The 18669-nt window shown below is 43.4% G+C and overlaps 12 protein-coding genes across 12 annotated transcripts; 7 read left to right on the forward strand and 5 right to left on the reverse strand.

Moving 5' to 3' along the window:
- Positions 1-781: 781 nt before the first annotated feature.
- L203_106149 (uncharacterized protein) lies at positions 782-1407 on the forward strand (the record flags this gene model as incomplete). The annotated part of the gene is made up of 4 exons (XM_066215507.1): positions 782-801; positions 849-998; positions 1047-1188; positions 1348-1407. The coding sequence occupies 4 exons, from the start codon at positions 782-784 to the stop codon at positions 1405-1407; spliced, it is 372 nt and encodes a 123-aa protein (XP_066071604.1).
- Positions 1408-1766: 359 nt separating this feature from the next.
- L203_106150 (uncharacterized protein) lies at positions 1767-2449 on the forward strand (the record flags this gene model as incomplete). Its single annotated transcript, XM_066215508.1, has 4 exons — positions 1767-1785; positions 1939-2031; positions 2119-2246; positions 2297-2449. The coding sequence occupies 4 exons, from the start codon at positions 1767-1769 to the stop codon at positions 2447-2449; spliced, it is 393 nt and encodes a 130-aa protein (XP_066071605.1).
- Positions 2450-2771: 322 nt separating this feature from the next.
- L203_106151 (uncharacterized protein) lies at positions 2772-5009 on the forward strand (the record flags this gene model as incomplete). The annotated part of the gene is made up of 4 exons (XM_066215509.1): positions 2772-3043; positions 3087-4244; positions 4300-4458; positions 4508-5009. 4 exons carry the CDS (start codon positions 2772-2774, stop codon positions 5007-5009), a joined length of 2091 nt encoding a protein of 696 aa, XP_066071606.1.
- A 201-nt stretch (positions 5010-5210) lies between these two features.
- On the reverse strand, positions 5211-6929 carry L203_106152 (uncharacterized protein; the record flags this gene model as incomplete). The annotated part of the gene is made up of 7 exons (XM_066215510.1): positions 5211-5354; positions 5407-5515; positions 5573-6239; positions 6294-6418; positions 6465-6569; positions 6624-6742; positions 6792-6929. 7 exons carry the CDS (start codon positions 6927-6929, stop codon positions 5211-5213), a joined length of 1407 nt encoding a protein of 468 aa, XP_066071607.1.
- A 194-nt stretch (positions 6930-7123) lies between these two features.
- L203_106153 (uncharacterized protein) lies at positions 7124-8318 on the forward strand (the record flags this gene model as incomplete). Its single annotated transcript, XM_066215511.1, has 6 exons — positions 7124-7357; positions 7401-7514; positions 7567-7610; positions 7719-7810; positions 7967-8046; positions 8097-8318. 6 exons carry the CDS (start codon positions 7124-7126, stop codon positions 8316-8318), a joined length of 786 nt encoding a protein of 261 aa, XP_066071608.1.
- Positions 8319-9269: 951 nt separating this feature from the next.
- On the reverse strand, positions 9270-10234 carry L203_106154 (uncharacterized protein; the record flags this gene model as incomplete). The annotated part of the gene is made up of 5 exons (XM_066215512.1): positions 9270-9378; positions 9445-9687; positions 9759-9858; positions 9917-10022; positions 10082-10234. The coding sequence occupies 5 exons, from the start codon at positions 10232-10234 to the stop codon at positions 9270-9272; spliced, it is 711 nt and encodes a 236-aa protein (XP_066071609.1).
- Positions 10235-10404: 170 nt separating this feature from the next.
- On the forward strand, positions 10405-11303 carry L203_106155 (peptidyl-tRNA hydrolase; the record flags this gene model as incomplete). Its single annotated transcript, XM_066215513.1, has 6 exons — positions 10405-10429; positions 10479-10834; positions 10907-10932; positions 11000-11101; positions 11150-11200; positions 11252-11303. 6 exons carry the CDS (start codon positions 10405-10407, stop codon positions 11301-11303), a joined length of 612 nt encoding a protein of 203 aa, XP_066071610.1.
- A 189-nt stretch (positions 11304-11492) lies between these two features.
- L203_106156 (uncharacterized protein) lies at positions 11493-12969 on the reverse strand (the record flags this gene model as incomplete). Its single annotated transcript, XM_066215514.1, has 5 exons — positions 11493-11538; positions 11585-11605; positions 11651-11668; positions 11727-12803; positions 12860-12969. The coding sequence occupies 5 exons, from the start codon at positions 12967-12969 to the stop codon at positions 11493-11495; spliced, it is 1272 nt and encodes a 423-aa protein (XP_066071611.1).
- A 488-nt stretch (positions 12970-13457) lies between these two features.
- L203_106157 (uncharacterized protein) lies at positions 13458-14551 on the forward strand (the record flags this gene model as incomplete). The annotated part of the gene is made up of 4 exons (XM_066215515.1): positions 13458-13528; positions 13597-13701; positions 13913-14117; positions 14174-14551. The coding sequence occupies 4 exons, from the start codon at positions 13458-13460 to the stop codon at positions 14549-14551; spliced, it is 759 nt and encodes a 252-aa protein (XP_066071612.1).
- A 222-nt stretch (positions 14552-14773) lies between these two features.
- Positions 14774-15487, reverse strand: L203_106158 (thioredoxin-like protein 4A; the record flags this gene model as incomplete). Its single annotated transcript, XM_066215516.1, has 7 exons — positions 14774-14799; positions 14851-14920; positions 14962-14989; positions 15039-15086; positions 15136-15211; positions 15262-15422; positions 15468-15487. The coding sequence occupies 7 exons, from the start codon at positions 15485-15487 to the stop codon at positions 14774-14776; spliced, it is 429 nt and encodes a 142-aa protein (XP_066071613.1).
- A 348-nt stretch (positions 15488-15835) lies between these two features.
- L203_106159 (uncharacterized protein) lies at positions 15836-16688 on the forward strand (the record flags this gene model as incomplete). Its single annotated transcript, XM_066215517.1, has 5 exons — positions 15836-15940; positions 15985-16163; positions 16219-16228; positions 16274-16502; positions 16546-16688. The coding sequence occupies 5 exons, from the start codon at positions 15836-15838 to the stop codon at positions 16686-16688; spliced, it is 666 nt and encodes a 221-aa protein (XP_066071614.1).
- Positions 16689-16748: 60 nt separating this feature from the next.
- On the reverse strand, positions 16749-17976 carry L203_106160 (uncharacterized protein; the record flags this gene model as incomplete). Its single annotated transcript, XM_066215518.1, has 3 exons — positions 16749-17513; positions 17569-17676; positions 17728-17976. 3 exons carry the CDS (start codon positions 17974-17976, stop codon positions 16749-16751), a joined length of 1122 nt encoding a protein of 373 aa, XP_066071615.1.
- Between the last annotated feature and the right edge of the window lie 693 nt (positions 17977-18669).

Raw genomic sequence — 18669 nt, forward strand, 5'->3', positions numbered from 1 at the left:
GTAAGCGGTGCATAACAAACGGTCTGTGTTTTCCCCCAGATGAACTTTGCAGATTCGATGATCTCCTGTATGGCCTTGATCCTACCACGCTTACTCTCTCCACCAATGCTCATTTCAACCCGTTCATTCTTGATGACAGGATACCACTCTCGCCAGCTTCAGTATACTCTTAGCGCAACCGAGTGCTTTCAGTCTCTACCTCTGGAAAGCCAGTGATGAGAATATTGAGCAACACCCACTGCTCTTGATCCACAGATGAAATTATCCAAGCTGACAATAGGTGTTTGGCTGATTGAGTCTATCCAGGAGTCTTCCAGGATTGGGCAAGAAGTGATGCTTTATAACAAGCAGGATTTTCTTAGCAAGGACCACTTGTTGCTGACTGGATAAACTCAATGGGTGAAAAGTACTTGCCTTCACTGATCAATGCAGAGGATTCTGTTGGCAGAGCCGTCATGGATTTATTAGCGTCGGATATCATGTCTCTACCAAAGAAGGCAAAAAACAACTACCAAAGTGTAATTCAATGATACGCTTTGGAAGACTTTCAAGAATGCTTCTTTCGTGTTGATCCAATTGATGCCGCATAATGTATGGAAAATAAACACGTCACTGACGATGAGAAGGAAGGTGGCTGCCTCCGCTAACCTCAACGTGAGGTTGGGATAAATTCAAGAAAATGTTGAAAAAAATACCGAATCGCTGTCATCTTGTCTCTAAAGCATCAATGTGATCAAGTTTCTCTTCATCTTTTCAACTCTGATTACAACGACTTGAAAACATGTCTCACGGATTCAGACAGTGAGCAACCCAGCCTTTTCTTCTAATCCATCTTACATAACTTGAAGGGATATGCCCCCTCCAGGGGGATACGAGACGTTAAAGTATAAGCGTAATCTTCCATTGCGAGGTCCTTCCGGCGCCGTACTCTTTGGCGGCATGTTTGTCATCTGTACATTCGGATTTTGGAGATATGGACAGGGAAGTGTAGAGAAGCGGTGGGTCGGATGTAGAAATAAAGAGAAATAGAACTGATATCCATACAGAGAGCTCAAGCGTGAAAAGGCCTGGTCAAGAATCAACCTTGTTCCTCTTCTTTTGGCGGAGCAAGACAGGGATTCATACAGACGGCAGCATGCAGCTTTGGTGAGGGAAAAGGAGATTATGAAAGATTATCCTGGGTGGGAGGTTAGTCATTTCTTTTGAGATGGAAAACAGGGCTTGTTGAGGTTTGCACAATGGCGAAGCTGTCAATTAAATTGGCAACAGTAGCGTTGGGCAAGCTTTACATCTGGCTCTAATTTACCATGTGTCTGAGTATATTTGTGGCATGCTGATTCTCTTTAGGCTGGCAAGAGCGTCTACAACACTTCGCGATACACCCCAAGCAACATCGTCGTACTATAGGTATGGCACTCTGTAGAGTTTTGTGTTGATAGGGATAAATGGAGTTGTATCAGCATTGCATTCTAATGGACAAAGTGACTTGTCAATGGCCTTTTGACGAGTTAATTTGAGCAAGTCATTTCCCATCATGCGTCTTGTTATGCATGGCAAAAGAATAGATTCACTGATCTTTGTTGGTCATTTCTTTCAATGAACACTGCCTACATATCTATCAGATAAATTCATGCATGTCGTATGCGAGCCTAACTCACAGCTGTTAGGCGCGTCAACCATGACGTTTTCATCGTCTGTCTCTTTAATCTTTCATCCTTTACTTTTTACATCTCTTTCCGCTTTATACACTTTCTTGGTCACTTAGCATGACTGCAGGACTTAAAAGTAAGCTCGCTGTCTCTTCCTTCGTCTAACACATGAAATTGATCTCTGTCTTATCCAACTCTACATCTCTATCCATGTCAAAACATCTTTCAACTATGGTTTACTCCTCTCAATTCGCTTCGTCTTTGGAACACACATTTTCGCAAAACAAAGCCGTCATATTCCTATCATTTGTGCTTGCAGCAGGCTTCTTGCTAGTCATTCTGTCTTGCGCCTTGTGGGCTAATTGGTTACCTCTTCTCGTTGGTGTGTATTCCTGCAAGCGACTGTTCAATCGTCGCCTGGTGCTCTTTATACGCCAGCTCAGCAAAAGACAACGCTGATTTATTCCAGCACTCACATTCATCCTTGCGCCATTCCCAAATTGGATATGCGCTCGCTGCGCGAGTGCCGATGAGATTTCGCCAGAGTACAATTCGAGTTATATCGACTTTGGGAGGTTTATCACTGGAATGCTCGTCGTAGGCTACTCTAGCCATGGTGCAAGTGTACATACTGACTATACTGACAGACTACTGGCCTTTCCTTACCTCTGTTGCTTGCCCATTCTGCGTTGATCCAACCGGCTGCATGCTGGATGTCTATTGCGGGAGGAGGACTTGTATATGGGACTATTATGGTGTATGCTGGATGGTTTGGTGGTAGCAGCGATGATGAGTTTTAGTATAGTAGATGGTTTAATGAATATGCATTGTATTCTCTTTTTTGTCCTTTTTTTTTTCATCTTTGATTTTCTTTTTTATATTTGATTTTCTTTTTTATATTTGTTTTTCTTTTTTATATTTCCATCTTTTTTACATTCACAACACTTATTCCACATACGATCTTTTTACCGTTTCACCCAGATTCATCTGTCAAATTCCAGCATTGCAGCGTACAGCCAATATTCACTCCTTTTCTAGCTGTGCTGCGTCAAGTCACCGCGTAGTACGATTGAGCCACTCTGCCAACTGAAAAACTTGTCCAATGTCTTTATAACTGGGGCGATGCTCATCTCATTATATGTATTTGCTGTAGTCGCCATCATTCCTTCGGCCTTTTCGAGTCCTAGTTCTGCCCACCACCGTCCAGCAACAGTCCATTCACAGGCATCAAGGAGCAGTGGGTTGAGAGCGCGACCTCTCAAACAGCCATGGGGACGTCAAGTGCCAGATATAGGTGTAGGAGGAGTCAAGTTTGACATCTTGGAATTAAAGCAGACTGCTGTCAAGCGGTCCACAGGGAATGGGACTCTGTTGCCATTAGGGGCCACACAAAAGTTGGTCGCTAGGTTAGAGTAGAAACGAGCTGACTCTACGCAGTACATTCATCGTTCCAGTCTCTATCGGCTTGCCTCCAGTAACTTATCCCCTTCAACTCGATCTAGGATCCTCAGATATCCTCCTCGCATCCACATTGTGTGGTTTGAAATGCCCAGAGTCTGGTGGCAGTTCCGTCAACCCATATTACGATGTCTCCAAGCAATCAGCTAGCTTTCAGCAGGTCAACAGTAATCAGACGTATTGGAATACCTCCTATATGGATCACACTATGGCCTCCGGTTTTCTTGCCAAGGAGACGATTACACTGGGGAGCTGTGTCTTGCAAGACCAAGTATTTGGTTTGATCAATGCTACCAATCTTACACTTAGCGATGAGAAAATGTCTGGAATATTGGGCTTGGGCTTTCCTAGGCTGTCTACTCTCAGTCGTGCTCTGTTGTCAAAGCCACAAGGTGCGTCAGAGACGTTGGGGAGAAACATCGCGGCTAGTAGTACTGGCAACACTTCCTACCTTCCTACGCTCATGGAGAACCTCGTTCGACAACCTCATATTCCATACCCCGCATTTGCTCTTGCACTCGCTCCTCCTGTCTCTACTTCACCAGCATCTTCTGCAAGTGCTTCCTCATTGTTGAGGTACCAAACAGATATTGGATCGCTTACTCTAGGTGGCGTGTCGGCTTTATACATGAATGATACTGCAGGTTCTGGCAGAACAGTAGGAGATATAGAATGGCACAATGTTGTACCTTTTGGACAACCGCTGACAACGGCCAATGCCAAAGGCGTTAGCTCAAATGAGTCTGGTATGACGAATGCGACTACCACCAGTGTCACTACTCAAAGCGCGGAGAGCGCTTACAATGGGAGCAACAAAACTGCGAGAAAGAGGAGCAATGAATCCCGAATAGACACTTTACCTTCTACAAGCGAGCAGCTTTCGCAAGAAGAGTATCTCTACTGGGCTGTAACGCTCAAGAATATATCAGTTAATGGAACAGTCTTTTCGCCAAACTCATCATATGCCTCGATTGGCTTGCCTTCTGTGGCTCTGCTCGATGTTGGGTTCAATGGGATTGCAGGCCCGCAGCAGGATGTAGCTAGAATGTTCAGCAAGATTGCAGACGCGCGACAGCTTGAGGAAGGTCGTTGGGCCGTTCCATGTAATACCAAGATGACCATTGGGTTTTCTTTCGGGTGAGTCGTGTCTGTCTTGACTTAATACAAAGGATTAATTTGACATGGAGTGAAGGGGTCGATATATACAGCTCCAACCTTCTGACTGGATGTACTCACATATTACGAATTCTCAATTTTGTCTTGCATGGCCAATCGCCCAACCGTCTACGGGTGATGGTATCGATTGGCAATTTGGTACACCTTTCTTAAGGAATGTTTACAGCATTTATAGGTGTGTCCTCTTCTCTCATCCACTTGTGGTCTAGATTAACGAGATGTAGTTATGGGATCAATGGGAAACAAGCGCCATTGGTTGGTTTTCTTCCCCTTCATTCGTCCTCAGTTGCATCTTCCTCCGCTTCTGATTCACTCACTCCCTCTCCCGTCTCATCAGGCAAGACCGACCCTACCGATCCCACACCCGCATCCATTGCTAGCCTTTCCCTCGGCTCAACCCTTAATACCGTCCTTCCCAACGCGATTCTCCCGTCTCCTGCATTTCCTACCCCAAGTTACGCCTACTCTGCCATGCCTACACCGCCCACTGAAGGGATATTGCAATATCAAGGACTGGGTAATTCTTCAGCTTATGAAATACATGACATCTTGGTATTTAGTTTAGATCAGAATGCGGTGAGCTCAATTGCCGTCGGAGGGGGAAACGCAAAAAGCAATGGGTGCATGAGTAAGGGTCCAAAAATAGTAGGCCTAGTAGGATGGATGGGTGTAGCAATGACAGTTGTCAGCGGAGTGATTGTTGCGATGTTTTGGACAAATCTTTAAAGTTGGAGAAGTACATATAGCATTCAACTCATATTTCGTTAGTAAACTAAAGGACATTATTCCATAGACGAGGACATCTGTATCAACTTGACTTGCATGTGTATCTACTGATGTCTGATTGTACGCTTCTAGCGTTTTGAATACATATCGTACTCACTTTACGTTTACGAATCATGCAACTTTGTCTTAAGACAAATAAAGCTATTGAGAACATCCAGGACATGTATGTAGAGTGTCATGAATGTAGAGATCACAGTCAGCGCAAAAATCGTTCTTGCACTTGGCGCATCTATATCTTCCCGTAGGACTGACACTGTCTTCAACTTGACCATTCGCCGTCGATATCTACGTCCATATGATTCAGTCTTAACAGGATGTACTGTTAACCGGAACCTACGTCGGGAAATTCTATATCGCAACCAAAACAGATTTCATTGGTACTTGAACCCACCGTATCATCCACTTGTAACGCTTTGTAATTGGCAACAGGGAATAGAAACCAAAAACTGTATTTGTTGTCAATTGGTTTGTCTTTTTCAAGTTTTGAGAAAAAACAGAAGTACCTTCGGGCCAAGTGAGGACTGCTAACGACCATCAATCCACAGACTTCACAGTCAGTAGGTACATCACATAGCTTACTCCCACACCTAGGACAGAGATATCCCCCTTTCTTTAATAATCCGTGGCACGCACACATTGTTTCTCCTCCTAGGGGTAATCGGATAGGAAAGCCCATAATCATTAAGTCACCCGCTGGCGTAGGTTTGTTCCCCACTGCCCCTGGTCCTCCTGCAGCGCCATTTGCGTTTTGTCCCCCTGCAGAGAGGGCTGCTCTGACATTCGCAGTAACAGGTGCAACAACCGTTGCAGGTGGCGGAATCGTCTCCCAAAGCAAATCTTTCAGATGCTCTTGATCCAAAGCCACTCCAAATTTACCTCCTGTCCTCTCCGCTATCTGCCTACACACCTTGATTTCTCCGCTTAGAGACAAGATACTTGTGTGGACCTTGGACTGTACCAAATCATCAAGAACATCGTGAATAGTGATCGGTCCGTCGGGATCAGCGGTAGATATCGCCGAGAAGATGACGAGGATCTCGAGGGAAGACGTAGATGGAAGATGTGACATGCCACCTTTGGCCATAGTGAGGCCGTTTTGAAGAGATGGCTCGCCAGAGGGTTCAAGTTTGCGTTTATCTGAAAGAGCGCGTACAATTTCTCCTGTACTGCCTGTAAGATAAAAGATCAGCGAATGAGAGCTTGGGAAATGTATATTAGACTCGCCTCCTATAGGCACGAGAATCTCAGATAAACGGTCTCTCATCAAGACAACTCCGATTTGGCCCAATGGATTCTGATCAAACCATTCAACCACATAAGTCTTGAGGTATCCCAATACCACTTCGTGTCTGGTAGGACGTCAAGGCAACATTTAGAACGTTACAAAAGACATACCTGGTCGGACGATAATCCTTATCCTGCATAGATTCCGATAAGTCAACAATGATAAACATATGCCTGATGATAGATCTCCTGACTGGAGTTTCAGACATCATTGCTCTTTTCATGCGTCATTAGCTCTTGTCTCTCAACACTTTGCTGGAATAAGTATACCTCTTCCGTCGTCCTCTGGCCAGAAGACTTTCCACAGCTGATTCTAAAGAACCTTTTTCGTCTTCCTGTACTATGTCCCATGATTTCTTAAATTCCTCTTCCCAAGCTTGTTTGCCAGTCTACTGCGGTGAGTGTGGGATGGGTCATGATGCACAAGACTTGACATACATCCTTATTCTTGCCCTCTCGCCATTTACCTCTGCGTCTGCTTGCCCGTGATGATGAACCAGGCAGGTCGTCTTGATCAATATCATCCTCTTCCTCTTCGTTTCCCGAGACCTGTATGTCATCAATATCTATAGGCATTGTGATGTTGTAAAGGAGACATGTTTCTTTTGATTTTCTTTTGATTTTTCAAAAATATTTGTTTTTTTATTAAATAAATAAAAAAGTTCCGTTGTTTATGCCTTAATCTTCATCTTTTACCAGAATGGACAAATTATAAATTCATTTTTGTTTCTATTTTGCATTTCTATCTTCATTTATTCCGGCAGCAACCCATGGTATCCAATTCCAGCGACTTGGCTAATGAAGACTGCAAACGTTTAGCACATTGGAGTGATAAAGATACATCCATTCATATTAGTATACTTATGAGAGAGACGGACTCTGGTAGGACGTCTGATAATGATTTAAAGCCAAAAGTATGGAAGGAAATACCAAGCTTACTAGACGGGTCGAACTTTATGGGAAGCCGCAAGACGCCAGAAGCATGCAAGAGCATATGGCAAAGGGTATGTCCATGATGGTGGGCACATCCACATTGTTGTCCGGTAGCTGCAAAGAGACTACAAATTAGCAAACGAACTTGAGATGATGCCTCGCTTCTCTTGGGACAGTAAGACTCACCAGCTTCCTGCTTCTGAAGGGACGTGGGTTGCCACGGACATGGTAGATGACTTTATATATAGGCATTCGACCTTTTCTGACTTGAATGTTACAGCAATATGAAGGTGTACAAGAGCGTCGCAAGATCAACCTCCCGTGGTAGGATTCGCTTGCCATCATCTGTCCTGAAGATCAACGTAAACTTTGAACACGACTTAAAGCTTGTACATCCCAAACCGGCATGTCTTTTCCATCAAGTATAATCAGTCCGAGTGCTGCCAGTTCTGCTGGTAGTAGCCAAATCCTTCAAAAAAGCCTACGAGCTAGTCAGGACAACACAGAACAAGCAGACTATGATGGTACGCAACAGTAGCAGCAGCAGCAGCAGCAGCAACCACACCAGCCACAACAACACCATGATGTGAGCAATGAGAGTGATCCAACTATTAAAAATAGAGATCAAAGTCAGACTCAACATCAACTATCACACGTCGTGGCTGAAAGTGATACTTCAGCGACAGGTCATGGAGTTTTTGATTGGGAAGGCCAGCAGAACGGAGACGACGATTTTGAGTCTTTTGATATGTCCAATGATGTGAAGTTTGGCGCATATCTGATTGGAGGAAGGCGCTTATAATTGCAAAGTCTCTATCGTTTCTACCTCAAAAACGGATTATGTCCTTTGATCCTCCTCTTATCTCTACATCTTCTTCGTCTGCTCAATACCCTCTCTCTATGTCTAAAGGCAGTCCAAACAAGAGGCAACATACAGGCAATCCTTCTCATCAAACAATGACCTATGAGTTTCTCGATTCACAAAACTCCAGCCAGCCGTACATTTATCCCCTTTCTAACCTCACCTTTTAAACGCTTACTTCTATCGATAACCAGCCAAATCACCGAGCACCTGATCTTCCTGGTACGACTTCTGCTGCCATTGTTGACCCATCGTCTATCCTCTCGACATCTCCCGGAATGCCTTTGAAAACCTACAATCCTTCCTCTACACTAGGTTCCATAACCGCTAAGACGACTACTCCAGCAAGGCCTATCGCCTTCTTCTGCCGCTCCTCCAGCTTCACCCGCCCACCACGTAACCTCCACGAAATATTATAATTCCCTTTTTCCCGTCCAGATTCCTGTCATATCTATCACTGGCCTAACCGAAGATCAGCGTCAAACAAAAGTCATCATCCAGCTCCAGAATCAAGAAGCGGAGATGAGTGATGAAAAATTTGGTGGAATTATAGAAGAATTCGAATCAAATGTGACTACGGTCGATATGTACCTCGCAATCAAAAGGAAAACGCTGAGGAAATTGGGGCTTTCAACTATGCTGAAGAGTAGGAAGTGGTGAAGGCTTGTTTATTTTTTTTCCAAAGTGGTTGGATGGGATGAAAATTGAATGGTGCAAAAGCAATGTATTATTATAATTTTTCGTTTCTTGGTTTCTTCTCTATATTTGCCAGAATTCATTAGCTTTTGAGAAGGGTAGAGCCTCTAGGTAGGGCTTACCTTGACTTTTTGTCTACATCCTCTTTCAGCAGTATATTCTAAAGAGTCTGGATAAATGATTCTTTGCTCTTTTATTGTCCTTTGGAATTTATTTGGAGTAGTACAATAGCCCAAGAGATGCAGAGGACAATTCTCGTCATGTACGTGTATAGCGCACTCGCATAGTCTTTGTATATGGTTGTGAAATTGTAATTCTTCAAATTCGTGCAAAGGAACATAATGAGCTCTTCATAGTGGTTGCAATGCATGTCATATTCATAATAATAATAAAAGGAATATTCGTGATTGATGTTCAAGTATAGATCAAGCAGAGCCATTTGCTTCGGTTTTTTCACCGAGAGCCGTCGCAATATCTTCACAAACCATCATAATTGCTCCTCGAGGTTCCATCTTGGAGTAATAGTTTTCTTGTCTATATGTCGACCGTCAGCCGTCTCTTCTGTGTGTGCATTTCATATTAATACAGAAGATAACCTACACCCCAGCTTGCTTAAACCCAAGCCTCTCATAAAACCTCTTTGCATCCTCATTTCCCGCTTGAACATGTGCTAATGCCCTATTCACTTTGGCTCTTGGGGAAGCAACAGTAAGTTGAGCTCGGGTATTGGTATGCTTGGTAGACGCGGTAGGAGGAGGAGGAATGGTTGGGTGTAGGGCAGCATTCATGGATGAACGTAAGAGAGATGTACCAAGAGAAAGAGATCGATATGGCGCAAGAATCCTATCATTCAGCAAGGTCAGATTGAAGCTCTAATGCTATCCAGCGTTGCAGGGATTTATGGAAAAACGAACGCAAGAGTCAAGATTACAAGTGTAGGAGGTTCTTTGGAACCTTTTGCAAGGTTGTCGAATTTACAACAGATGGCGCCCACAGGGATATCTGCATAGTATACTGCAAATAAACGTCTATCGCGTTAGCCCATCCAATGCAAGAAAAACATACCACTCACTTAATTTGTTGACATCGTCCAAGAGAGGATCCAGCATGTCCTTATAGAATTTATTAGAGTAGGCAATGGGGATCACGACCGAATTGAGCTTCTGCAATGTTCCAGACTGGCCCAATATTCTCATCAGCTGGGAGACCTTTCTTTTTTTAGATATTCAAGTCTAACATTATTGACCGTCAGACTTGTCAAGGTAACCTTGACATTTGGTTTGACTTGTTTCTTGCCTGACGAGAGGCTAACAGAGGTGTACTCTCCCCTGATTGTAGAGAAGTCGGGTGAGTTTTGTATTGTGCTCGTAGTAGCACATATATCAGCCATTGCTTTCCGGGTTTTGAACGGTACTTTTGAAATTGAAAAGTTAAATAAATATAAAACCACTTATTGAATAAAGTAAATGTTGAAGAGAGTAATGTTATGATGTCACCACTTTTATTTTCTTCTTCCACTGTTTGAATTCCAAAATAAATCAATTTATACTTTTCATCACGATGATGAGTTCTTTTAAAATGGAAGGTAAAGCCAGCTGGAAGAAAATGATAACGGTTGTTGAGTAAAAGAATAGGAGTAGTACCTTCCATCGTCTTCTCCATCATCGCTTTCACTCTTGGCTATCAAGTCCACTCAATTATTGCTTCTCAATCTAACCGTGTCTTGTCAGCTCCCAAAAGCAAATCCAAACTTCGACAGCCTCAAGCAGCTGCTAGTGCTTCGGATGCTTCTGATTTCGAATCGGATGCTTCTGATTCTGAATCCGCCCTCTCTTCTAATCTGAAAGACATCAAGTTTGATGTGCAGGAGGGTATTAAGCTTGTACTTGTCGTGAATGATGAGTTGAAAATGACAAAAGGCAAGATTGCTGCTCAAGCAGGGCATGCGACGCTGGCCTGTGCGATGACTTTGAAGGATGCGAATCCCAAGGTGAGGCTGTCTGCTAGTCAGAGTAAGGTGTAGGGGCATAGATACTGATTTGTTGCATTTGTATCCATCTAGTTGTTCAAAGCTTGGCAGATGCAAGGGTTAGTTCCGGGTGCAATACTCTGCATACCATGCATCATGACGCGGCTGATACATGAATCAATGCAGGCAACCAAAAATTGCTCTTCAAGGCGCCAGTACTGAAGAACTCGAGACCCTTGCTGCTCAGGCTCGAAGTATCAATCTTTGCGCCAGGATAATTCGTGATGCGTGAGCAGTTGCGAGATCCATCGGAATGCACCTGACGTATCATGTTAGTGGCCGGACGCAAGTGGCATCAGGATCCAAGACCATTGTTGGCATCGGACCGTGAGTTACCCATATGATCACGAACTTAACTAAAGACTCACAATGATTCAGTGGTCCAGCTAAACTTGTCAACACTATCACAGGCAAACTCAAGCTTCTGTAAACACTCAACCTTGTGCAGCAATCACTATGCATTCACAGAAAACTCTGATAGCTTTCTTGTAGCATCAAGCGTTTCTCAAAGAACAAAATATGGTGCACTATTTGTGGCCTGAACACTATCTGAGTCGTAAACATAACTTTAATCGGAACAATAATGAAGGGCATCAAGCGACTGGAGCGACAAGTGAAGCTATACAAATTTTGAAATGAAGCCATATTTGACTTGACTGACAAATCTGATACATGATATTAACACCATATTCAAGTTTTCATCTAACGTACCTTGAAAGAGCAGAGAAAAGTCTTATCGGGAATCTCTTACAAACAACTCCTTACTTTATTACTTACAAATACGTATTACTACTTCTACCGTTCATTATCCAAGGATAGTTTGAATGATATTGGTCAACCAAAGTTGGCATACATGGAATATATTGCTTCGTCTGCGCGATTTCTTGCGGCTATTGCTTGTGTATGGTTGCGCGAGACTAGCGAGCCGTGTATAGTGTTGCTTGTCGGCAAATCAACAATAGACCCGGAACGCGTGATGTGCTCTGTCGAAGCCGAAAAGTAAGAGGAACCAGTTTTGACTGATCCAGGACTGAAGAAAGCTGGCGTGCTTGGATCAGATCTAGGAGAGATGACTAATCCGTTTGTCTTCATTCTCTTCACGCGTTCTTTTTCGAAAAGCAACTCATCAACGATCTTTGATAAAGCCACCGGCGGCAATGACCGAGGGCGGGGTCCGTATTTTCTGTATGGTCGTGGCGCACCCGGGGCAGGGAATCGTGCTTCAACGGCTTTACTAAACATGAAAGGATCCTCCGGTTTGAGCGCTGATTCCGGTGAGTCAATCACTTCTTCGTCTTGTTCCAACGAAACATATGAATACTGTCTCATTAGGCTTGGCCTCTTGGAGTTTCTTTTCATACGCAACTCAGTCATGCTCTTGCTATATTCAAGCGAAACTCGATGTATCGATTTTTTACACCGGGCTTCATCTGTCAAGTAAAGTCTGGCTAGCTGTCTTCGAAGATCGGAGTCGCTAGATGTGGATGGCGAAGGACTTGCTGGAGAAAAAGACGGCACGTTCAGCGTCTCTCCCAAATCGCGTTTGAGGGCGTCACGCAATTTTTTCAAGTAGAGTATACCTTCCAAGATTTTGTAGTCGTCTCCTTGACTGTTGAGAGATTTGTAGACCGGACAAGAACGTTGATAAGTGGGCCAAGAGGCCCGTCGAGCAATGACGCCAGTTGGTTCGGCTTGAGCATTTCGAGGGAGAGGAGGCGTGTAAGTATAGGAGCTGTTGATTAGCTTTGAGGTGGGCTTGCTGTCGCGCGAATAGTTGCGATAATGCATGCGGTCTAATAACACTGGATGGCTTGGTATCGTAATGTATGTGGGTATTTTAGGATTGAAACGGGGTGTTGCGGGCGCGATCAGCGGTTGGATAGTCTTGGGTGAATTGGTCGTTTTAGATGCGAAAATCTGAGAAGTCATTCTGCATTGGACTTTCAGCACCGAAAAAATTGTTTTAAGTGCGTGAATGTGACAAACCTTGTAAATGCCTTTCTCAATCTGATGGATGAGAAGAGAGACTTCTTCTTGGGCGAAATTACTGGATAGGATAGCCGGTCTGGTACAAGTCCTTGGTTGAGTTGGCCCATGCTTGGCATAGAATGTTTGCTGTACACGTCGTGCATGCCATGCTCTCTTGGTAACAGGCAAGGCTGGGCTCTTTCGTAGTTGATTATCCCTCGCTGGGGTGTTTCCTGGATATTTCTCATTAGTAAATGTACACAACAGAATACTTTAACAATTCTTCAAAAGAATTAAGAAAATAAAAAAAAAGATAAATGTTTTATTCACACCCAAACAGCGAATTAAATCACGTGACTACAACGTTTTGTTGAAGAATGGGTGATGGATAGGCGCGGAACATGATGCTATTAGGCATGCGGTATAATGGCACGCCTAATTGCATAGCTAGCAGTCAGTCTTTAAAAAACCTTCATTTCCGTTCTTACACATTCTCACTTAAATGTTATATACACAAACGGGATCAAATCCTTCAGACTTATGTCGTCATTGATTTTCTACTCCATCATTCTTGATTATCTGAATTTTCATTCTTTTCTTATTCATTGATACTACAATGACTTCTGTTCTCTCGGCTCTATGGTCAATTCTGCCCTATTACCGGCCAAATGCTGCTCGCGATAGACAGTGAGTCAGTACTCTGCTACCATGCGGCCAGGTGCTAAGTTTCTACCAATGTTATTTGTCAAACATAGGTCACAACATGAGAGGCAACCAGTACGTTTCGGGGCTTTTGAAGCTACATATAGACCACCCGGTCTCGGACTTCGAAGCCCAAAGAATGATCAAGAAGCGCAAAAGTAAGTAAAATCACATTTTTCTCTATCACCCTTTCTAAATGCCGCCTTCATGTTGGAAATGGTGTAAAGATAGCAATTGGTTCTGTCGCTTTTTGAGGATCAAAGAGAGACTTTCATCCAAAATCTCTAGAACCAAATAGACCATTCTATTCCTTCTTGCTTCTCCATTTTCGCAGTTGTGATGGTTGAGCTAATGAATATGACGGGTTAGATTATACAACCACATCAGAACAGTTGCTTTCTGGCTAGATGCTGCTCCTGTGCTGGCCGACTTTGGTCTGCCATTTCGGGCTGGTCTCGACGACATTATCTCCCTAGTACCCATATACGGTGATATCATTTCTGGTATTCTTCAGCTTTATCAAGTTTGGTTATGTTTCATATTTGGCGTCTCTAGAAATGTTCTCGGCTACATGGTGGGTCACCGCATAATAACAGGATTGATTGATCAGAAATGGCTGATATTCAAAAGCTATTCAATGTCTTGATAGATTGTCTTGTTGGGATAATTCCCCTCGTCGGTGACTTTATAGATAATCTCTTCAAATCGAATCTTCGGAATCTTGCTCTCCTAGAAGATTGGCTTCTCACCTCTCCTCAAGCCAATAAGTCATTCCATATTCTATTGATGCCCGAGACGACAGAATTTCTTCCTAAATCAAAGAACCCGCGATTTACCAGTGGATGGTTTGGAGTGGGACAGGCCAAAGCGGAAGAGAATGAGGAACGGAAGAGGGAGAGAACAACTGGAAAAGTGAAAAAGACGAGAAGAATGGGAAAGGATGAGGATAATGTTCCTCCACAAAACTCACCAAACGCTGCGGAAAATGTGCCACCCAACATGTTGTAAAGTTGTACGAGTAGCAATGTATCAAAAGTTACCAGTAGCTGTACGGGCGTAATGGATGGACTTGGCCTATCGCAGATGCCTTTCAACAAATCTGAGAAATTTGTTGCTTGCAATATTTCACAAATTCGGATCTTGAACACAACGTAGAACAAATCTAGCTGAATATAGAATGTAAATTTGGATTAAAAACGACATACAACATTAACACTACACAACTGGCTTCTAATATTTATGTCGAGTAGAATAATCTATCGCTCAAATCAGCAATCAACCTGACCTAGTAAGCTGGCGAATCTTACCATTTGGCGCAACGACGAGACCACGACCTTTGGATGCTCCTCTATAAACGGTCTCAATAATGTCAATCATCTTCAAGTGGTTAGTTTAACGGATATAGTAGATTAACCTACTTCTTGTTTATTTTTAATAGCCCAATTTCTATTATCTTGTCAGCGTATAATCAAATCACTGCTAAAAAATCACTTGCATTTTGTTATTGTTACCTGTTCCCAAATCTATCATAATGTGTTTATTCCTATGACGAATTTAGCCTATTTCTGCAGGCTTCAACCTTTTAGACGCACCTGTAGAAGAACATGAGAGTACATTCATCGTATAATTCATACATCTTGTTGAAATCTGGTACTTCGGTAATGTCCACTGTCTGACCGTTAGTTACCACCCTCAGCCATATCAATCTTAGCACTTACCCAAATAGATCACCGCAAAGTTCTGAACCTTTTCTGATACACTATACAGCGTCTCATCCATAGCCATGCATTCCTCATTGAAATCATGGCCAAACCGCAAACAGACAACACGATCCTCTTCCACAAGGATGGCCTGGTCAACATGCCAGCCGGAATGGAGGCTGCATACGGTCAGATAACCATTTGATACTATCTTCAGCGCTCACTGGGTCATAAAATAAGACATCGTAAGTCGTTTTCTTCTTTTTTTATATTGTATAAACAATTAAAGAAATAAAAGCTTAGAAAAGTCTGTCAGAAGCAGATAGGCTTGTGGAGTAACTGGCACGCCTAACCGGATGCCACGTAGTATAGTTCCATAAACATTCATGTTTATACTTTACCTTTCCATGTACTAAGTGCTGTAACGGAGTCAAATCCTTGACAAAGTCATAAAATCACGTGACTTGAACTCCGTGGGAAAGCAATGACGCTAACCAAATATATACATATATAATGAGTCTTTTTTTTAGTTTGCGCCATATAAAATCAATAATAACGACCCAAACGGTAATTACTATATAAGGCACCCAATATGATTTCAACCGTCCCTCGAGTTGTTTCTCGCCGCGCCTTTCGTTCTTTTGCAGTTGCAATGAGAAGCAAGCATACTCTTCCTCCTCTTCCCTATGCTTATGATGTGGGTAAGATGGGTAGCGAACTGAACAGGCTGACGTTTGGTAGGCTTTGGAGCCTTCCATCTCGGCAGAGATCATGAATCTGCACCACACAAAGCACCATCAGACCTATGTCAATGGTCTCAATGCTGCGGAGGAGTCGCTTGATAAAGCTTCTGCTCAAGGTGATGTCAAGGCTGCCATCTCTCTCCAGCCAGCGCTCAAGTTCAACGGTGGCGGGCATATGTAAGTGCCTCAAAACATGACTGGTTGGTCGATGCTTATATTTTGATGTCTCTAGCAACCACTCTGTAGGCAACTAGCCACAATGTCTTCTGAAGCTAATCTGTGACTAGCTTTTCTGGAAGAACCTTGCTCCTACTGGCTCTGCTCAAGTAAAAGCTCCAACTTCTGGAGCATTTTTTGACCAGGTTCAGGCTGATTTTGGTGGTTTTGAGAACCTCAAAAAGGAAATGAATGCCAAGACTGCAGCTATCCAAGGTAGTGGATGGGGTTGGCTTGGGTACAACAAGTCCAACAAGAAGCTCGAATTGGTCACTACCGCCAACCAAGACCCTCTTCTTTGTGAGTTCTCTTTTAAAATTCTTCCACAGCTGACGTTGTGCAGCTCATGTCCCTATCATTGGTATTGACATCTGGGAGCATGCCTTCTACCTTCAGTACAAGAACGTTAAACCTGACTATCTCAACGCCATCTGGGACGTTATCAACTATGAGGAAGCTGAGAACCGTTTCACGGCTGTTCTTTAATTTATGAGTACATAAGGAAAATGAAGCTAATCTATATGGACGCATAACAATCATTAACAGTCATGTGTCTGGTGAAGTCTGTTTTTGTATACTCAGCCATCGGAAATCGTTCACTGTACCACTCTTCCATTTGATAGGATCAAGCATCTCACTCGCAGCTCTGGCAGTGACTTTTCCTTTTTTAGTCATCTTTCGTACTTTATCTTCCTCGACTGAAACCTCGTCTCTAAATGTTATGTCGTTTTCCCATCGTAAAATATCCTCGTACCTACATTTTATCCATTTCTGTGGACCCAATGCCGAAGCTGGACCAACAGGCCGGACCCATACGAGGCTATTCCATAACCGCCTATACGTCCTCATCATTAATCGTCTATCCAGCTTGGTTGGTAGCTTCCAGGTCGACGGGTTTGATCTTGTGGCCTTGGGTCTTGGAGGTGGATAAGGTGGAAGAGGGAGAACTAGTTGACGGGTTGCGTTACGTGGGAAAATCATTTGAAGCGAAAAAGGCAGACAAGTCAAGTCGAGTCCCTCTGGTCTTTCTGATAGATTTGCAAGATGCCTCAGATTTAAGATAATTGTTTTTCCTCGTCCTGCATCATTGTCGGTGTCTGGTGGTAATCGAGGTATGTATATGGGCGCCTTAACATATTTCCAGTCTCTTTGAATCAATCTCTCAGCCATTTTTCGTAATCTGCAAGCAGGCACTGTCTTTCTTGCCCTGGGCTGAGTTTCATCAGGGGCCGGCTCTGGCGGTCGGAGAGGCGAGAGTATAGAAGGGAGAGGCGTTTTTAACACAGTTGATGAATATGGTTCTGATATAGTCTACATATCAATCAGTCTCAATTTATTGGTATATCAGTGAGACAGTATGACCAACCTCCAGACGCTTCCATCTGCTAGCGCCTCGCTGACCATAGCTCTCACTTAAAAGGCGTGCAAAAGCATGGGGGTGACAAGCTACGGCTGCTCGCAATCTGTTGAATTCCTATATCTTGCATTAACCCAAATCCTTGCCTCCAGTATTATATCACCGTACTTTCCTCGCCTTCTTCATAGCTTTCTGTCTTCTCCACTCTCTAATCTCCATCGCTCTGTCAAAATCTGCTTCTGGGGTACTCATAGGCGAAGGACCTGGGGTGGACAAGAGTTTGCGAAAGCGTGGCACAAGGGTGGACCATACTTGAGGATCAGGAATAAAGCGGAGATGTTGTAGAAACAGGCGGTATAGTTTGGCTGGAGGAAGCTGTAAAGAAGTTGATGGAGGCGATAGAAGAATCATTTGCATTAGTTTTTTTTTTCTTAAATTTATGATTTTTTGTTCATTATAAATGTAACATTAAGTCTAAAAGGCGGCGATCACCGCTGCCCAGTCTTATTGACGTGTATTCAAGGATGTGTAAGCGGTATCAACATTATCAACTTTCGTATTGTCCTTGTCTATTCAATTTCTTTTATAAATTGATTTTCAATATCTCTCAAAATACATGGCTATTCTGAACTCTGCATTTCTCAGCTTCTTCCAGCAATGCTTACTCTTCGCTAATTATGGAAACATTATCCCATAGCAAGAACCAAGAGAGTATCTGACCATAGCCTTGCAATCCCACACCCACCCTATTCGCCCAGTAATTGAAACGGTCAGCAAGAACAGCATAATTCCGGCGCATCATGTTAACTCAAAAGGCGTATCCCCAAGGTTTTGAGACCGACAGGGTAGTTCGGCATATTCTTCTGTTGGGCTTTTGAGGACAAAAGCTGGAGTTTTTTGACAGCCCGTAAGTTACCTCAGAGGGCGACCGGCAAAAGTTTCTGCCGTTCTATGAGAGGTAAACGAGCGTGGAGATGGCATACGAAGTGGTATTTGGTTTCTGTTCTCAAGTCACAGAAACCTGACGCTTAAACTGTTCCGTCATATCAAGAAACAATTCAATTTATCACCCTTCTTCTCTCAACACTCACACACCAAGACGCAAATGCA

Source organism: Cryptococcus depauperatus, chromosome 8 (assembly GCF_001720195.1).
Source record: "Cryptococcus depauperatus CBS 7841 chromosome 8, complete sequence".
Taxonomy (NCBI): Eukaryota; Fungi; Basidiomycota; class Tremellomycetes; order Tremellales; family Cryptococcaceae; genus Cryptococcus; species Cryptococcus depauperatus.